Here is a 19,609-nt window from a genome sequence, read left to right on the forward strand (position 1 = left end):
CTTTACTGGAGCACATTGCAAGAGTGGGTGTGGTCTCCCGGAGGGGAGAGTAAGACAGAGCGGAGCCTTTGCAGTGAACCCCTAAGCCTTTGAGTTCTCCGAATTAACACTCCAGCCTGCTAGTCCTGTTCCCTCCGAAGCAAGCTACCCACTTTCTTGCAGCCCACTGTCTGCTGGCAGAGTTGGCACGGTCCATTGCTCCTGGGTTGTCCCAGGTAGTTACAAAAGCATCATCGGAAGATAAAATGGGTGTGCATCAGAACACAAATGCTGAAACAAGGCTCCCTTTATTCAAATCTCAGACACAGCGTGCCTCTGTGAGCTGACAGCAGCATAGACGAGAAGCTGCCCAACAGAGGCAGCCATGGCGCAGCCTGTGAGAAACGGTTCTGAATTTATACCAGCAGCAGCCCCTCTCCAGCAGCCTAGCAGTAGCTCCTGGGGCAGGGGGATGAAAGACTTTCTTTCATTGTCTCAGGGGTGAACCCATGCTGCTGGAACCTCTGTGTACCTGTTTAAGGACAACTTGGAGCTGCCCCTTACAGAGCACTGTGGAGAGGAATCAGAACTTCTGTTGAAAATACCAGTCCTAACGTTCTACCCAAGGTGGCCCTGTATCACAGTCCTTATTCCAGAGGTGGCTTCTTCAAGCCTTAAAGACATTGCTCCCGTTGATACGTGGGGCCCTGCAGACTGTTTCCTGGGGCTCCTTAGACACAAGGCAAGCTTGCTGCGAAGAGTCTGAACTCTCAGCGATCAGTACTATGAGAGGTGATGGGGAAAGGCAGCAAACCACAGAGGTCTGAGACCAATTCACATTCTATCTTTAGACTCAGGGCATACTCTAGCTGTAGGGTGTTGAGAACCAGCCCATCAGGCTGAGCTTCTGCATACGCAGCAAATTAACTGTGTGTGTGTGTTTGTGTGTGTGTGTGTGTGTGTGTGTGTGTGTGTGTGTGTGTGAGAGAGAGAGAGAGAGAGAGAGAGAGATGTAGTATTTGTGTATGTGTTTGGGTATGCCTATGTATGTGGGGCATGTTTGGGGGTTTGTGTCATGTGTATTGGCATGTGTGTGCTTCTGTAGTGTATTTGTGTTATATGTTTACCTGTGTGCCATGCAGATTGTGTGTGTTGTGATTCGTGTAGTGTGTGCTTGAGGGTTTGACTGAGCTCTGAATGATGAACTGAAGGAGGTCCAGAAAAAAGCAAAGTGAGTCAAGTTAGGAACAGAGGGGGAATCTAACGACTCATAGTATCCTGTTAATTTATACCATGGCTCTGTACAAAAATAAAAAGGTTCTCATAAGATTATCTATTTAAATAAATATTCAATAGAACACTCTGTTTTCTATAGCTCATCTTTGGGGTTAACATTCAGTCCATGCTTCCCGTGTTGTTCTTGATCTAAGATGGCAATCACTTCATCCGCCTTTATCCGCTCCTGCAAAAAAGACAATTGACACATTTCTGGTACAAGTGTAATAACCAGCCTGGGCAGCAGATGCTTCTCCAACATTTCCAGCCAGCCATCTGTGCACAGATTGGTGCAGCACCCAGTCAGGGATAAGCCTACTTCAGCCAAACCGGTACATTCTTTAGACATCCCCACGTTCTAAGCAATTACCTTCTGAGATAGCTCCCGAGGAAGAAGGCTTTCCACCCATCCTGTCTCCTGGGCACCACCACTCCTCACTTGATAAGGTTTTTGGCCCTATCTTTCTGTGTCCTGTTTATGTCCCTGTCTTCTCATGGAGAATGAAGGCCAGAGTTTCTCAGACAAGGCACTACTGACATGAGAGAGAGAGAGAGAGAGAGAGAGAGAGAGAGAGAGAGAGAGACTTTCCTGTATACTGTCAATGTTAACATCCCTGGTCTACAAGATGCCCCCACACTGTGGGAACTAAAATTGTGTCTGGATGTTGTGAAAGGTCCTCTAAATAGCTATGTGACACATCTTAAGAGCAACTCATTCAGATCCTTCTCACTAAGTGTCCTAGAAGGCTCCAAACAAGTTTCCTTCTTCAGGCTCCTGGTGGACATTCTCCCTTAAGTCTAACTGCAACCCTGTCCCACCTGGAACTCATCATTCTCCAGTTGGTTTCTGGTTCTGTTTTCTTGGTGAGCTGTCAGATTTTCAATGTTTTTTCTTCTTCAGTTACATTGTGTGCTGCCCCTCTCTGCGCACCTTATATTACACCTTTTGCTTACCTCAAAGTCTCTGAGTGTTCATTCTCAAAATACCTTCCCAGCCCTGATCTGAAATACTCTCCTGGAGGCTCCCAGTATAGCCTGTGTTTTCTTTTACCCTTGTGCCGGTCCCGCATAGAGCCAGCAGGTATCCATCAACTTCCAAATCATAGTCCCCTTGAGGTTAACCCATTGTTTACCTGCGGTACTCCTCTAATCTAAGTTCACATGTTGGCTGGCATCATCTTTTCCATGTAAGACCAGGGGAGCTTACAAGGGTGTGAGGAGCGGAGGACAGCCACAATGGCTTCTCAGCAGCTAGAAAAAAATCCACCCACCTAATATAAACTGTGAAACGCGGCCACTGGCTCCTTCTCTTCCTCACATCCAACTCTCACCTTTTAGAAAACATTCTGTTCTGGCTACTTTGGCCTTGTGTGTGTGTGTGTGTGTGTGTGTGTGTGTGTGTGTGTGTGTGTGTGTGTGTGCGCGTGCGCGTGTGCGCGCACGCTGTGTTTTCAGTTTGTTTTCTCGATGCTAGGGATTGGACCCAGAAGCTTGCACATGCAAGCTGTGTGCTGCAACACCGAGCTTTCTCCAACTGCATTTTTGTTTCTCGACTACCCTATTCCAAACTTCTTCTTATTTCTGGTCTTCTGCAAACCACCCTCAGCCCGGAATCCCTCTCTTCCAGTGTTCCTTCTATTTGGCTCTTCCTGCCGCTCAGATTGTAGCTTATATGACAGACATTTGTAGACAGTTTGTCTACTATCCACTCTTAAATCACTTATGTCATTCTGTTTTCTATATATCACTACACTTGAAATAAATATTATTTGCATACTTTTGCTTATATGCTGTCGCTTTTCTCATTTCAGAATGTAAAAAGGGAAAGAGGATGTTCTCATTGTCTTGGTCACTGATATATTTCCAGTGCTCCTAAAACCTACTACCTCTTGTCAAGGGCTCTATTATATTAAAAATGAAGTATTTACAGGAATGAAGGCCTGGAGTGCATCTCCCCAGGGATGCTCATCTTATAAAGCCTGTTTCCAACACTGCCTCCCAAATTAAACCATCCCTAAGTGAGTCTTCATGTCCCTAAGTGATCATTCGCTGCAGACAATTCTTACAAAGCTTGTTTAGTTGTTTAACAACTGGGGTCCGTGTTATCATCTCTCTGGATTGATGTCACACTCCATGAAAGCAGGGATTTTGTCCTGTCCAGTTTCTAGTCCCCTTTGGCAGTTCCTAGGACAGTTTCCATCACAGTAAATTGTAAGAAAAACTCTTCCGACTTGAGAACAAAGCTCCTGCCATGCAAGGGCTGAGAGTTAATAATGATGTCACATAGAGGCAAAGATACCAAATAATGGACAACTACATGGTTACACGTGAAAGCGCAGTGCTCGCCAAGCTGACACGCATGCAAAGCTTTCACATTTGGTGGTCACAAGTAACTATCAGCACATGCTTCTCCTAAAAGGGAAGAAACCCAAGTGTTGGGACAATGTCTACAGACCATCTACTATCTTATTATGTATGTGACTGAATACTTCCTAAAGACACGATTCTTTCTCTCTCTCTTACTTCCTTCCCTTCTTTCTTTTGATCTATCATCTACATATATATCATATATATATACATTTGAGACAGGGTTTCTCTGGATTGTCCTAGAACTCACTCTGCAGACAAGGCTGGTCTCAAACTCAACAATCTGCCTGCTTCTGCCCCTCAGTGCTGGAAGTAAAGGCACACACAACCATGCATATTCAGTAATTTATATAGAGAATCTGTTACTTATTTTTATTAGACAGACTTTTTTTTTTTGTTCAGAAATCTGATCTAAGTTGGAGTTTAAACCAGGGACTCACACACTTTGTTACATATTAGAAGCACCAGGGAAGTTTTGAACTCCTGGGACTCAGAAAAGTCTGTACATAGTTAGATACACACATCTGAAGGTAGGAATTAGGTATTAGTGTTCGAGGCATCAGAGTCTCAGGTGAGTCCTGGAAGTTTTTCCAGAGGAGAAAAATGTTCAATTAACCACGCTATTAGTTGCTTGTTATTTCCTCATATGACCACTAGATGCCGCTAAAGCCCGAACAGTGGAGAAGTTTAGTACTTTTCCTTGAAGCATGAACACTGGGGTTGATTGAGTAAGAAGCATTAATTATTTTAATAAAATGCTACAATGTATTGTGAGGGAGTGGTGGATATGAAAGGATTTCAAATTAATACTAAAATGGGGAGCTGATTTTTTTTCACAATTTTGCTGTCTAGATCGTCACATAGAAGCAATGGTACTGGCATTTAATAGATTAAAAACCCAAGGAAAGAGAAACTACAGGTGACAGAGAATGCTGCATATCCCACAAAGTTTTCTGGGCTCTGCCGGGCACTCGGCAATGGGGCCTTTTTTGTCTTTCTGTGCCAGGCTGTCATCTTTGTGTCTGAGCTAATGCAAGCTGTCCTTACAGCCCCGGCTTCAGATCCAAATGAAAATGTTGTTTCTAAGCTTCTGCTGAAACAGGATTCAGCTTAGAAATTTAAAGGGAAAAATACGTACATCATTTTAAGACTAGAATTTCAGGGGCTGGGAGATGGCCTTAGTTAAGAGACATAGGGTTCTGGCAGAGGCCTGGTTTTCAGTTCCCAATTGCCATGTCTGGTGGCTCACTCTAACTCCAAGAGAATAGGTGGTCTCAACAGAACTCCACTTACACATGTGCACACACACATAATTAAAAATCAAATCATCTTTAGTTGCATTTAGTGCATGCCTTTAATTCCAGCACTCCAGGGGCAGAGGCAGGAGGATCCCTGTAAGTTCCAAAATAGCCTGGTCTACATAATGAGTTCCAGTACAACCAGTTCAACATAGAGAGATCCTGTCACAACAAGAAGATACAATCTTTAAAGGTGTAACATAGAATTTCATCACTTTATTCACATTCAGGTCTTCAGGAGACTCTGAAGTCCCCAGTAGACTCCCGTACTGGCTTAGTGACTGTACTTAGTGACCACCACGGTCTCTTGAGCTGTAGCAGAGCTCTGATAGATACTTTCTTTTTTAAAATTTTATTTATTTATTTATTTTGTGATGGATATTTTCAAGCTGACAATACCACTAAGCTAAGAGGAGGACTTGGAAGTTTTTCCCTAAAGGAAGCCTGGCTCTTTTCTCCCCGGAGTCTCTACTCTGCCTGCTGGTCTGAACTGCAAGGCTCTTGACAGATGGAAACAGTAAGTGTCCCGGACACTTCAAAAATAATACTATTCTAACATCCAACTTACTAGTGTAACAAATAAAAAATGATCTTCCAGGTCTCTTTATCCTTTCCCAAACATGCTGCACGAACTAGTCAGAGATGTTTTGACGTTTTTCTAACCTTACTAGTGACCAGAAAAAAGTCCCTGTCTGTCAGTGATCCACTGGTACTGTGATACGATGGTGTCAGTGAGTTCGACAGTCAGCTTTTGTTGTGACAACCAAAATGCACTAAGGGATCTATTTCTGCACGTCTTCACAGTTAGAACTTAACTGGATAAAAACTACCTTTACTGTCCCTCTTCTTTTCCCCGAATCTCACTATAAAAGCCACTACAAGCTTAGGGATGAAGCAAAAGACTTTACATAGTGGTCAATGCAGAGAGCAGGGTGTGGACTCACCAATTCTCTGTAGAGAGGGTCTAGGGTGAACCACAGCGCCACGGCACAGCGCTGGCCTTTGGTGACCGCTTTCACTCCATGGGGGTTCTCGCCACCAGATGAGAAGCTGATCATTCGCCCACACTTTGGTTTTATAGAGGCCTGACGACAAAATAAAAATTAAGACTTTCAGTTCTTGTACCATGCGTCCTCCTATATAGTTCATTCTGTGTGATCACTCCTTTCAGTTAAAATTTGAAGCAAAGAACGATGGGGGGGGGGTCTTCATAATAAAATAAAAACTTGATTCTCATATTTTTTTTACCTGTAAAATGTAAATAGTTTCAAAATAACATTTTCCTTATATAATAACACTTAAGAAACCCGTGCGGCACATCTCAAGCACATAAGAATCATGTGGTATGTACTGGTAACAGCCTGCCCCCAAGAACACAAACTGTCTACTGCACCACATCGGCTCCTGGTACCACCAATTCACTGATGCTTAACATGGGTGTGCATTCTGATACCTGCAAAATTGGAAGGAAAACAGGACCCAAGCAGTACCAGACGAGTTTTTCTGGTGGCCCAGGTCACATTTACATAGTTGTACATCCATGGCAATTCTCCAACCAAACACCTATGGTTTATGTAGTTGTCATTGTATAAAGGTTTAAATTCATTTCCTTTCCATTATTCATGTCTATGGGTCATACAGGCATCAGTGGTTGCCTCCAGTGAAAAGGGCACACCACCCCTTGAGCTGACCCACTCATGATTCCAGAGGACTGAAATGACACAATCAACAATTCAAAGCTTGCCTGTTGCTTAGCTGTCTGCTGACCTGTTGGCAGGGCAGTCAGTGCAGTCAGGGAACTGCGGAGGGCACCGAGCTGAGAATCTGAGCAAGCGGAGGCTACCAAGTGTTGGAGACTGATGTCCTGTGTTTTAACGGTGTGTAATAGGATTAGATGCCATTTTGCCTCCTTTAGGAGATAATGAGAGCTCACTCGTTCCACTGAGGTTGGAAAAGTGCAGACAATACAGCATCAGCCAGTGTGTGTGTGTGTGTGTGTGTGTGTGTGTGTGTGTGTATGTGTGTGTGTGTTACACATATGTGCTGGTGTAAGGTGTGGCTCCCCGGAAGCTGGAGTCTGAGGCACCTGCGAGCCACCTGATGTGGGTGCTGGGAACCAAAACTATGCTTCAGCAGCCAATGCTGGGAAGGAAGAAAGGACTATGTTCACTTTTGTCGAGATTGGATTAGGTTTGTTATGGAAAAGCAGATAAATGAGAATTCCTAATTTTTAAGAACTCCTACCTGATACTCTTAATTATTTACAACAGCATTAAAACTCTGCTACACGAATGAACATGAAGTGCTATTGAACTTTCCCATTAAAAGTTTAACACTTTCTTTTCATTCACTTTTTGGAAGGAAGTAGATTCTGGGTTTGTGGTAGGATGCCTCAGTTATTAGGACTGTAAAACTGTGCAAGGGGGACATCCCCCATCCCTTCCAACTTTCACAGGTAAAAGCAGCAGGATGGGACTTAACTTACATTCAACAAAGACATACAGAACCAGCCCCTGTGCCATCAACCATGGGGCACTTCCAAATATGACCACTAGATGGAGTAGAAGCAAAGGAATCTACAACCATCGGTCTGATTGTTCTATCAGGTGATTTAAACTTTTTTTTTTCTTCCGTTTCCCTGTTTTCAAAGCATGGAAATAAAACGTTTTGTGCACATAGCCCTTTTACAAGTGAGAATTCTTTACTGAAATTTAAACCTCAACCCAGATGATCAATCTTGGTTTATATTCTCAGAGTCTAAAGCCTCAAACTACTTACTGATTTATCTTACTTTTTAAACAGAGTGAGTCAGCACATCTGTTTGATCATAACATCGGTGTATTCAGTTTCAGTTTCATGAAATATTTTAAATTATACTTGTGTTTCTGGGTACTATTCCAACAATCCTCATAGGAATTCTCTCTATGATATATATATATATCATACACACACACACACACACACACACACACACACACACACACACACGTATCTCCTGATAGTATCCACTTGTACCACCATAGAGTTCCATGAATATTTTCGCACTGAGGAAAATGGACAAGCTAAGATTGAATGCACACAAAACAAGGAGAGAGTTTGAAATTTTTTTACCTGTGCCAAGACCTTCATGCACATGTCTCAACTGCTTAGAGTTTGCAGGAAGAAAGAGACCTTGTAATCAATTTATAATTTATGTTCTTTTTGTGATTTAGTGTTCTTATAATGAGTTTAATCTTTGGCATAATGATCAAATGAGTCTAACTATATTGTCTGTGTGTGCTAAGGATGCTGAATTCTGAAGGCATTTTCTGATTGTGAATAAAATTATTGACGTTTGATTTAAATATTTGTAAATATAAATACCCATTTGGAGGCAAAAGTTCTTGGCTTATACTTAACTGTACATACCAATGTGCATGTTCATATGTAAGTATCTGGAAGTTCATGCTTAGTCTACGCACTCTGGCTACTGGAAGCCATTGGTTTGTCCTTGATGTGGGTGACTTAGGAACTAAGGCTGGAAGATGCCCATCGGGTTACTTGACAGAACCTCCAGGCTTTGATTCCACAGCTAACATTATTTAAATGATTGTGATGAAGTCCTTAAAAATCCCTATTTCTCAATTTGCTCATCTTTAAAATGGACTAAAATGGTGACTTATGCTTTGGTATTTTTATTATGTATAGACCACTGGAACCTTCTTTACTTCTTGAGATCTTGAGCTCAGAACTATTTGAAATTCAGCAATCTGTAAGATCCTGGGAAGACGGTGATACAGAATTAAAAATACTAAGCCACTTTTTAGAAAGAAGGCTACTTACAGTCACAGTTTTAGCATCCATTTCCGTGAAGATGAACTCTCCTCCTTCAAAGTCGTCATTCATATACAGGAGAGCACTGTAGAGGAAGTGGGGGGCAGGGCAATCAATGACAATGCAATCCTCAACAGCATCAGAGTCACATATGGACAACCAGTGATGAAGGAATTGGCCTGAATGGAGAGTTGCCTTTGATGTTGGCCCTCTAAACCCTTGACACTAAGCTCAGGGATGTCTGGGCTATACTCCCGGTGCTTACTGGATCCATTCCCATATGTTTTTTGGCCTCATTTCAAAGCTCACTTTACATTGTCAACAGCTGATTGGGCTTGATTTCAGATAGCCTCTACATCCAGCCACATGGCTTATAACTCTCTTCTTCCCATATATAAAAGGAACCCTGGGGAAGGGGTTTTCTTTTCTTAGCTTAGGTAATGAATTCCTTATGATTTAGCCTGGTTATGCAGATAGGGATTGCTCACTAAATGTTTTGAATAAAATACAATATAGCAACTGTCATGTTGTTAAATATTAATCACCACTACATATTAAGATACATTGTTCCATGCTAGGATAGTTCTTAGTGTACAAACATTATCTCCTCATACTATGCTTCCATTTGGAGTGTCTGTTTTCCTTTACTTTTCCCAACATAACATTTTAGTTGAGTATCTGTGAATTTCGCATCATGTACCCTGACACCCCAGGTCTCCCTATCTCAAACATTTCCACCTATCCCCTGAAAAAAGAAGACAAACAAAAGCAAAAACAAGTCCAATTTGTGTTGCCTATGTACTCACTGGAGTGTGGTCAAACTCCCAGTGGCCAGCCCCTTAAAGAAAACTGGGTTCTTTCCCAGTGTTTCTGTTTTCATAATGAAAAAAAAAAAAAAAAACGTGGACACAGTTTTTGGTGAGTTTGAATAATACACATGCATGTAACAATGTGTTATGTATCTTAAGGGCACACGCATGTGATAATATGTTATGTATCTTGAGGGACCATGCCGGTGAGCTCTCACAATAGGAAACACATGCAAAATTATATACCTTACTAAAACAAAGCAATTCAGAAAGCAATCTGTCTAATTAAAGGGAGGAAACATGTTCGTGATGCTTAAGATAACAGTGAGAAGACTCTTTCTCAGTCATGGCTGCTCCAAGTGACTCCTGGAGAACTCTGCTCTCCTGCAATGAGTACGGCAGCAAGCAAAACAAAGCAGCTTCCCACTTCCCAGCAAAGCTTGGTTAGGATGAGCCCTACCTATAGTCCCGAAAGGTGTAAGCAGGAGGCTCCTTCCAGCATTCATTGGCTTCTGGATCCAGCAGGCAGTTGTCTGCATGGATGGGATGACTGAGGTCATTTCTTCGATCCTGCTGCCCTGCCAGGAAAAGGAACAAAGAAAAATGAGAGCAAGCAGGATGGAGAACGGCAGCAGAATCACCGCAATGTGCAAGTTAAAAGCACAATTTGATGGGCCTCTTCAGTTCCTGGCTGTCCCTTGCAAAGATGGAGATGGAGAAGGAGAAGGAGAAGGTAGTGGTGCTATATAAAAATAGCTGCCGAGGGACTCCTGTGGCTCAGCATAACCTTGGCATGGAACTTGGGCCAAGCTACACCTGTCTTTTCAGCTCTAAAAGATAGAATACATATACCTTGGTAAACACGTGCACTGTATGTATGGCTTGCACTGCATATGGGGTTGAAAAGGCTCCACGAAGGTGTGGAGATGCAAACCAAAGGTTTTGACTTACTCTTCATGGGTGGAAAGTGCTCTGACAGTTAGTTCTTTCCACTCGCACTGAGGTGAGTGAGAAGAACAAAACTATGACAAGAAGCGGGAGTGAGGGGCACCTGCCTCTCAGAACTCTCCCCAATGAGCTCCTCACCATCTACCCCTCTATTCTACTGTGGCTGCAACTGTACTTTCCAGCTTCCTCAGTCTCTGAAATTCAAAGCAGAGAAGCATTTGTTTTCTGTCTTAGCAATTATGAGAAATGGATTTGAAGACAGAAAATGTACAGAATGAGGGTCTTCCAGAACTTTAGGAGTTAAAGGGGGAGAAACATGAGTTAGTAAATTTCCGTTGTTTTAGAAAGCTAGAGTCCTTTTAAGTGAAAATTCTAGAATGTAATCGGACCTTGATGTGGATAATTCTTTCCTGTGGCATGCTAGGAAGAAGGTGACAAGTTCCGGTTCTGGAAACCTACCAGACAGAGCTGTTCTGCAGACCATGTGTGTATAGGAAAAATACAGGGTTGAGTTCAGCATGAAATAGGATTCCACAATCTTCCGAGCCTTCTCGCTGATGTCATAGAACAGCCTTGCACTCTTTAGTGGCACCCGGCCTTCATAACCAAACTGAAACAACAAAGAGCCAAGGACATCAGAGACCATGGGGTTGACTGGAGGGGTTGAGACAAACAGCCTCTAGGTTTCAGTAAAGAATACAGCCTAGCCATCTTTGCACCAGGTAACAGGAAGAATAACTTCTACATGCTTGTAGGTTCAGAGAGAACCGTGAGCCACTGAAACTGTTCTTCCTTAACCACAGGGGGAAAGTACAGAGCTCACTGCTCTCTCTTTCCATCTCCTATACGATGTTCTTCATTCTTCTCTAGTAGTATGTTCAGAAAAGAGAAGAATTCCTGACTCTACAATGTTTCCATCATTAGCTCATGAACTCCGTGAGGATGGTGGCTGCATAGTTTTAGGGAGATGGAAACTTAGAAAGCACGAAGCTTGGTAAATGGATGCTCGACTGAAGGGGTCCCCTGAAACAGCAGTGTGGCCAGGGTGTGGCTCAGCAGCTGAGCAGTGAACCCTCAGCACCGAAAGCAAATGACAAAAACCACCGACCAAGTTTCAGGTTCACAGTTGTGCCCTTCTAAACTCTTCTTCTTCCTGAATTTGCCATTCACAAAGCCCTCTGCCATCCCCTAGGAACCCAAGGTTAAGGGAAGCAAAGAACTCACTTTGAGTGCTTTCAAAACAGTTGCTCCTTCAAACTTCTCATTGGGGGTGTGAGGTGACGTTTTCCCTCGGTATCCATCACCAACCAGCATGATTCCCTGAGGATGGAAAGAATGAAAAGACTCTATTAGTGACAAGTAAGAATCCATCTGGGTTCCTTTCTGCTTTGGCTTCCAGAAACTGAGAAGCCAACCCAGGACTCAGTATCATTAAACTCCACGGTTCATGTATAACTGATTCTAACCAAGGGGGGCATTTCTCTTTGATCATCAGTCCATTTTCATTGACAAAAATCCTACTTTTTCTTAAATAGACATAAAATTCAAATTATTCATATACTGGCTGATTGCTGGTTAAAATAAAGAGAATTCTCCAGTCACTTTTATGCTAGGCAGGGCACATGCTGCATGGCTAATCTCCTAAGAATTAAGCCAGTGGGAGTTTCAGACCATTCCAAGCCAAAAGATACAAAAGTAAGTAAGTGCAATTCCAGCCAGTTTCTCTAATGCTGCCATCAAAGCTCAGGACACTCTGACACAGGGGTTGTCTTCCTCCAGGACACCATCCTGCAGGCTGAGGACCAACTGGCAAAGGGTCTTTCCCCCTCTAGGCCTTTGCCTCCAGGCTCAGGGTAGGCTAGCTTTTAGTGTTCTCCTTCTCTAGAACTCACACTGGCCACACTGTGAAGCTCCCGGCACTGCTCTTCCGACAGGACGTTATCTAGAAGAACCCGTTGAGTCCCATTCAGCTGTTCAGAGTTGTAGACAAAGGTGATGTTGTCATAGAGCAAAGGGCCACCTGGAGGGACAAAGCAGAGTGTCCTTCCTGCTACTTCCACCCTCTAAGAGGGAGTACAGAAAACCCAACAGTCAGTCTGCAATGGAGAGCACCAGAGATGCAGTCTCCATAGCAACACAGAAGCGCAAGACAAATCACATAGTAGCAAGCTTGATAAATGTTTAGGTCTCAAACCTGGGGACAATCTGGTCACTGAGGTGTCGATCAGCATATCAAAGTGGATGGACTGTCAACCAGTCTCTGGAATACATACCCCCCTACTCTGAATTCTCCTGTGCAGGGTCTAGGCTAGGCATCTCTTGCCCAAGCTTCCCTTTCTTATATAAATCAGCCATTTTAGCTAAGCTGACCTCTTGCCCTGAGCTGACACTCATCAAAGGCCAAAGTTCTGGCCTTTGGACTTCTGGCTTTCTCATCCCTCTTCTCCTCCTCACATGTCCTGTTCACTTTGCCAGTTGTGTTTACTTTGGACTTTCTCAGATGCTTCTGCCTGTGCTTTCCCTTATATAATGAAAACTCAACCGTTTAGGAGTGGTCACGTCCTCCTTTTCTTTCTTTCTCTCTTTCTTTCTCTTTCTTTTCTTTCTTTTCTTTCTTTCTTTCTTTCTTTCTTTCTTTCTTTCTTTCTTTCTTTCTTTCTTTCTTACTGTTATTAAAAAAACACAACACAGACTGAGGGAAAAGTGTATGTTTAGATACCAGCTCTCCTCAGAGGACTATAAGCATTGTATGTGCAATGGTTAAATTGTTTGCTTTTTTGTTTGATTCTGATCGTAGAAAGCAGAATTGCACATGCTTCAGCATCTTTTCTAGGAAGATGCCCTTCTTCATGGTCCCTCATTTGTAGCTCTGATACAGCATCACAACCAACACATTGCCTGCAGATTCCTGCTCTCTACACACAGTATGCATGCCTCAGATCTGGCATCCATATTTCTTCCACATGGGACTCAGACATCAGGGAACATGACATTCCCTGGTGTTCCCAACACGGTTGACAATGTGCTCTTGTATTTAAAGCAATGATTTTTCTTCATGTGAGTGTTTCCTGTAGTGTTTTAGATACATTAGCTCCACATAGGCTCCTTGGAGAATGAATGGGATGGAGGAATGCAGCCTCTTTTGATGAGAAAGATGAAGCAGAGACGGAAGCAGAAACTGAACAAAGAAAGAGAACAATTCCTTCCTGTATTATAGTCATGAATGTAAGAACCTGATACATTCCTGAAGGTACCGCATCTCCCGGAGGGAGGCCAGCCATGAAGGACATGGTCAGTCAAGGGGCACTGTCAGGGGAGTGAAAAGATATCCACTGATGGACAAGAAGACACAGAAATTGATGTTTCCTTTATCGCTATGAGAAGATTAGTCAAATAGGGGAAAAACACTATTTGTTAGTCTGATTTGGATCTGAGCTCCGCCACAGTCATGGCTAATGGAATGCTGGAAGAAGAAGGTAGAGTTCATCAGTCTTGAGCCGTGCAGCATCATTCGTTACAGCACTTGCTCCTGGAGGAGCGTCAGTGCTGACAAGCTATCTTGAATGTAATTTTTCTTCCACGTGTGCAAGCATAAAGCTACGCCTGTATTATCTATATTTATGTTTCATATAACTTAGTGCCAAAAATTATGAAACTGAAGGAAAGCAGGAATGTAAAAGAAACTGTGGCCAAGTCAGCAATATTAATTAATTAATGAAAAATTAATTTCATTAATATAATAAAAAAGTTTGATATTACTTCTTAAAATCAAATACCAGATTTCACGTGAATATTCTCCAGAATGATTGAGACCACGTTCTTTGGGACTGTCATTTCTTGCAGTACATTGCTATGTAGTGCTGTGTTTCCATTCCATTTTTAAATATTAAAACTACTATGAAATCTTAGTGAATGGGATGAATTTTACTTTTAATCTGGCTTGGCCTGACCATATTATTTATAAGCATATCAATTTGATTTATTGTTAATCTTTAATAATTAAACCAAGCAACCAGTGTGAATTGACCTTAAGTGCCCCCATCAAGATACACATCTATAGTAGGACTCACCTAAAGACGGTCATTCGGATGACTTAATCATTGCTTCTATTAATTTAAAAATCTACTTTCAAAATTTATACATGTAGAATTCTTGGATTCTGAGACTAAATCCATAGAGTCCTAGTTTTCGGGATTACATAGTTTATGTAAGTAGAAAAGTACATAGTTTTCTTTATAATGTGATCCACAGACCCAAAGAAGCTAAATAGCAAGAAGGGACAAAGGGAAAAGACTTGAATCTTATTTAGAAGGGGAAATAAAATAGACATCAGAGGTGGGTGGAGGGAAGGACCTGGGTGGGAGTTGGTGTGTGGAAGGCAACGAGGAGGGGGAATCAGGTATAGGGAGAGGGAGGGAGAAAGGAACGAATGGAAATCAACAGTGAGCAGGACAGAATCATCTCTAAGATGAGCCAAAGACTTGGAATAAGGAGGCTCCACAGAGTCTATGTGGAAGACCCAAGCTAGGACATCTAGCAGTGGGGCATATGGAGCCTGTAGCCAGAAAAGACTCCCAGTGAAGGGATAAGGACACCAACCCACCTACAACACCTTTGAACAAAAATGTGTCCTGTCTACCAACAGTGCAGGGATAACATGGAACAGAGACTGAAGGGATGGCCAGCTGATGACTGGCCCAACTGAGACCCATCCCATGGGCAAGAACCAATTCCTGATGCTAGTAATGATATTCTATTATGCCTGCAGAGCCTAGCACAACTGTCTTCTGAAAGGCTCCACCCAGCAGTCAATGGAAACTGATGCACAGACCCAGAGCTCAGGGAGTCTTATGGAAGAGTTGGGGGAAGGACTGAGGGGCCCAAAAGGGGTAGATCCACAGTTAGACCAATCTGGACACTTGGGGGCTCCCAGAGTCTGAACCATCAACCTAGGCTCCCCATACATATATAGCAGATGTGTAGCTTGGTCTTCATCAGTCAGTCTCTGAAACCTATTTTTATGGACAATGTCACAATGCAGTCAATCTATAGAATCCGTCTTTATGGAAGGTGTACTCACATTTGATCTCTATTTACTGTATTTTGTTCTTTGAGGAGATTTAAATAAGCTTTTTTGTTCACAGTGATTGAGTTAATTATCACCTGAAAAGTTTTCACTAAATTGTGCTATGTTTAATACGTATAAATAAACTTCTCAGGGGTCAGAGTCCCAAAGTTTGAATGAATGCTGGCTACTTAGTTGTGCTGGACTGAACTGCCTTCTTGCCTCCTGTGGATCGTCACTCTGCTGGCCTCCATGGTGGCAGAGATCCCACACTCTGCTATTGAGTCTCTGACCCGTCTCCCTTCCATGATGGCTTGTGAAATGTGATGTGAAGCTACAAGCTGAAATACAGCTGTTTTTCCACAAGTTGCCTTTCATCATGGTGTTTTATCACAGCAAGGTAAACCCTAGCTAAGATACCAGCCAAGCCTCAACTGAGATGTTGGAATAAACTTTGTGGGAGACCATGAATTCCTCGCCACATCCACCCTGCCACCAGATATTGAACCTCAGAAATGATGAGATATTAAATGGATATTGTCATAAGCAGATGAAACTAGATAAAACAAAATAACAACTGCCCATTCACAGGCCTTTTTCATATCGTTTGGAAAAGATGTTCCAATCTATGTAACTAATTAGAATTAGAAAATTGAGGTAGATACCTTTAAACACAGAAAACTGCATATTTACTGTAACTTAGAAACTAAAAAAAATACTCTGTGAGCAAGAAAGTCAGGATAATTGTAGAATTATGAAAAATCATTTGACAATATGAAATTAAAATAGAAGTAGAACGGAGAGTTTAGTCAACTAGATTGCTTTCCAATTTGCAAGTATTCATTACTTTCTAGTTTGAAGTAAGGCACTTACATGTAATAAGATTATGGTTAAAATATGGATTTTAGCATTACAATGCTAAAATATTTAAAAAAATATTCAACAATCCAAGTTCTGTATAAGTGTTTGATGCTATTATCATTACTATTAAATTAGTCAGCTATAATTCGAATACTATATTTGTTTCTGGTATCAATATTATTAAGCTTTCCTTAATGGAATATATTTAGAAGAGGGGTTTAAAATATTGGCAGCACTCCCATTCCTGAGACAAGTAACACCATGTGAAGGCAGGGGGCCACATGAAGTCTTAAATATATAGAATTGAAGACACTGGAAAAATTGGTATTTGAAATATGCTTTTCCCAAGCTAATATAATTACCACAGAATGTTTACAAATTTGAAGAGAAATTTATCACACTTAGAATACAAATGAGAGAAAGGGAAGAAAGATAAAAAGAAAGAAAGAAAGGAAGGAAGGAAGAAAGAAAGGAAAAAAGAAAAGAAAGAAAGAAAGAAAGAAAGAAAGAAAGAAAGAAAGGAAGAAAGAAAAGAAAGGAAAAGAAAGAAAGAAAAGAGGAAGGAGGAACACTGGTATTCATGAGGATGCAAACAGTCCAAAGATGACTTCCAGTAGCACACCAGACAGAGGAAGATGTGAAAATTATAATAATAATGTAGTCCAATAGGTTGTGGTTCCTGGGGCTTGGTTTGAAGGCTGCAGCCAACTGTTAACCACTGTGCAGGAAGATTCAGTTAACCAACTTAATTCTTCTCTCATTCATAAAGTATGTGCCTGGCTCCGGCTCCCTGGATGTAACAAAGATCATGTAGAGAAGTGCGCCCTTGTGTTCCTTGTTTGTGGTTCATGGCAAGAGCAATGGTATTCCCATAAATATCACATGTCATTAGACATGGGGCTGGGTGCAAGCTAATAACCCTTCCTCCACAGATGATGACTGAAGGGTACAAGTGATTAAGGAGTGATATTTCATAGTGTGCTTGCTATCATAAAACATCCTGAAACCAAGCCTTCAGAGTCCAAGGGCAACACTATTTCTGCCGTGTTCCCGGTCACTCTGGAGTCATTAGTGAGTATGGTCTTTGGAAAAAGGGTGTTAAGAGAATGAGTTATGTGACACAGGTGTCTTCAGTAAGTCATCATGAATGTTTCTTACATGGGGTTAGTTTTGGGTGTGACCACTAGTGACTGTCCTCTTGGTATGGAAGAGCTGTCTTGTGTGAATATTATTTAACACTAACTCGAATAGATGACAGATTCTTTATTTTATGGCATGTGCCTCCTGCCTTGTCCCCTGGGTATCCACTTTCTGCCAAGCCACAGGAGTGTTCTGGGACTGGTAATTTTATAGTTTACCACTATTCTCAGTTTGGATTCTATTCAAGTGTCTGGGGACACTGCAGTTGTGGTGTAATAAGATCTGTATTAATATTTTGTTACCAGTTTCTCATTCAACACATAAAACACTTAAGTTTCCCAAATAATAGAAGTATATTGTATCATACATAGTCTTCAAAAAGCTCATGCCTTATTGTGTATCTCTTGTAATGGTTCTAGTCCCAGAAGGACCAACGGCCAGAGGGTTACAAGCTGCACTTTGGGGGATGGAGAAGGTAGAAATCAGGTTTTGTAAAAGTCTTAAGCACCAGGTTTATGTAAGGTGCTGGGAGGGTAGTGATGCAGAAGGTACAGGGACAATCTGCATCCTGGTTCTATCTTGCCATGTGATTTCTTCCTCTGCTTCATTTGTTCCTGTTCATTTGTATCCCGTGTTGCACCTTTTATAGAAAACTGCTAAGCATGTTTTGAGATTCTATGATCAAATTTGTAAAATCCAAAATGTATGGGGCCCTCATTTGTATCTGGTGAGAAAAGAGATAAATCAGCACAGGTGGCTGCCAACTGTGGCTTTTGTCACCTAAAAAGAGAAGTGGAGACAAGCCCTAAGCCTTGGGGATCTGATGCTGTCTCCAGGTACAGAACATCAGGACTGAATCTATAACGTCATGTTGGTGGCTCCTGGATGTCTGCTTAGTGGCAATGGTGGAAAACATCCCATGCATCTTTTCATAGAAATAATTTGTCTTCATGGAAACGGTAGATACAAAATGCATGTGGGTTTATTTATCTTTCATATTGGCAGGTTTCCAGAATACATCCTGAGATCCATTTGTTAGTTCAACCCAGAGAACTATGGAAACGGTAGCGTTGGATGACCAGCCAATCATTATGTTTCCCCCTCCACCCTTCCTGCTAACCTTAGTTACCAGACATTGGATTCCTTGGTAGCCGAAAAGAGAAAAAAAGCTTTGAAATCTGGCAAGTGTCCTGGAGTTTTTACATTTTCATCAAAGTACTGGTGCATTGGCATTCACTTTCTGGGTGGCTTCTGAGCTTCAAAAGGAACATGAACTCTGGCTGACTAGGAAGCTTTCAGGCTCTGGGCTCTGTGGCTACACACTGAGGTGTAGGTCAGAGCAGGTGAGCCTGTCATCCTGTTTACTGTGTCCAACCAACTTGATGAAAGCACAGGAAGGAAAGGGCTGGGAAACCCAAGACCAGAGAGACCCAGAAGTTTCAGAGCAGAGAGGGAGGTGCTAAGCAGCTCTCCTGGGGACAGAAGGGCAGACCCCTCTATGCATGTGCTTTGGTCCCTTATCTTACAGCTGGGGCTGAATATATACAGCTCCACATTTGTAGGTCCAACAAAACATGAAACTGAAAAAGCTAAAACAAAATTGTGTCTGCATCGAATAACGCACATCCACGTTTTCTTGTCCTTGTTTCCTAGATAATATACTATAGCGTATGCAAAATTGTAGTATGCACATAGCACATTATATTAGGTATTATAAGTAGCCCGTGGGTGATTTAAGGGATGCAGAAGGCTGCACAGTTGTTCTGTCAATCCTATGCTATTTTATTTTATCCCAGGGTTTTGAGCATTCTTAGACTCTGATATCCTTAAGATAGGGTCAGTCCTGGGACTAATCCTTGCATATACTTATACCTGTATTTTGTCCATATGGCTTACACTTTATGCTATATTTTAGATATAATTATGTAAAATCAATGAAGTAGGTGTAGAAGAAAACGTGATCATCTGGTTCAAGAGCTTGCCTGATGTCACGTGTTATGACACATTGGAGAAGTTACTAAATAGCCGCTTGTGAGAAACGGTTACTATGAAAA

General features: G+C 42.0%; 1 protein-coding gene across 1 annotated transcript in view; it reads right to left on the minus strand.

Annotated features, from left to right (window-relative positions):
* Positions 1-268: 268 nt before the first annotated feature.
* P3h2 (prolyl 3-hydroxylase 2) overlaps positions 269-19,609 on the minus strand; it is a 128,390-nt gene continuing 109,049 nt past the window's right edge. Inside the window, exons 9-15 of the mRNA XM_034515786.2 lie at positions 12,382-12,509; positions 11,714-11,809; positions 10,949-11,099; positions 10,002-10,119; positions 8,742-8,817; positions 5,864-6,004; positions 269-1,441 (exon numbers count right to left, since the gene is read on the minus strand). Of these exons, the coding sequence (XP_034371677.1) occupies positions 1,349-1,441; positions 5,864-6,004; positions 8,742-8,817; positions 10,002-10,119; positions 10,949-11,099; positions 11,714-11,809; positions 12,382-12,509 (803 nt within the window). The 3' untranslated portion in view covers positions 269-1,348. The remainder of the gene's footprint in view (positions 1,442-5,863; positions 6,005-8,741; positions 8,818-10,001; positions 10,120-10,948; positions 11,100-11,713; positions 11,810-12,381; positions 12,510-19,609) is intronic.

This window comes from Arvicanthis niloticus, chromosome 12 (assembly GCF_011762505.2).
Source record: "Arvicanthis niloticus isolate mArvNil1 chromosome 12, mArvNil1.pat.X, whole genome shotgun sequence".
NCBI lineage: Eukaryota > Metazoa > Chordata > Mammalia > Rodentia > Muridae > Arvicanthis > Arvicanthis niloticus.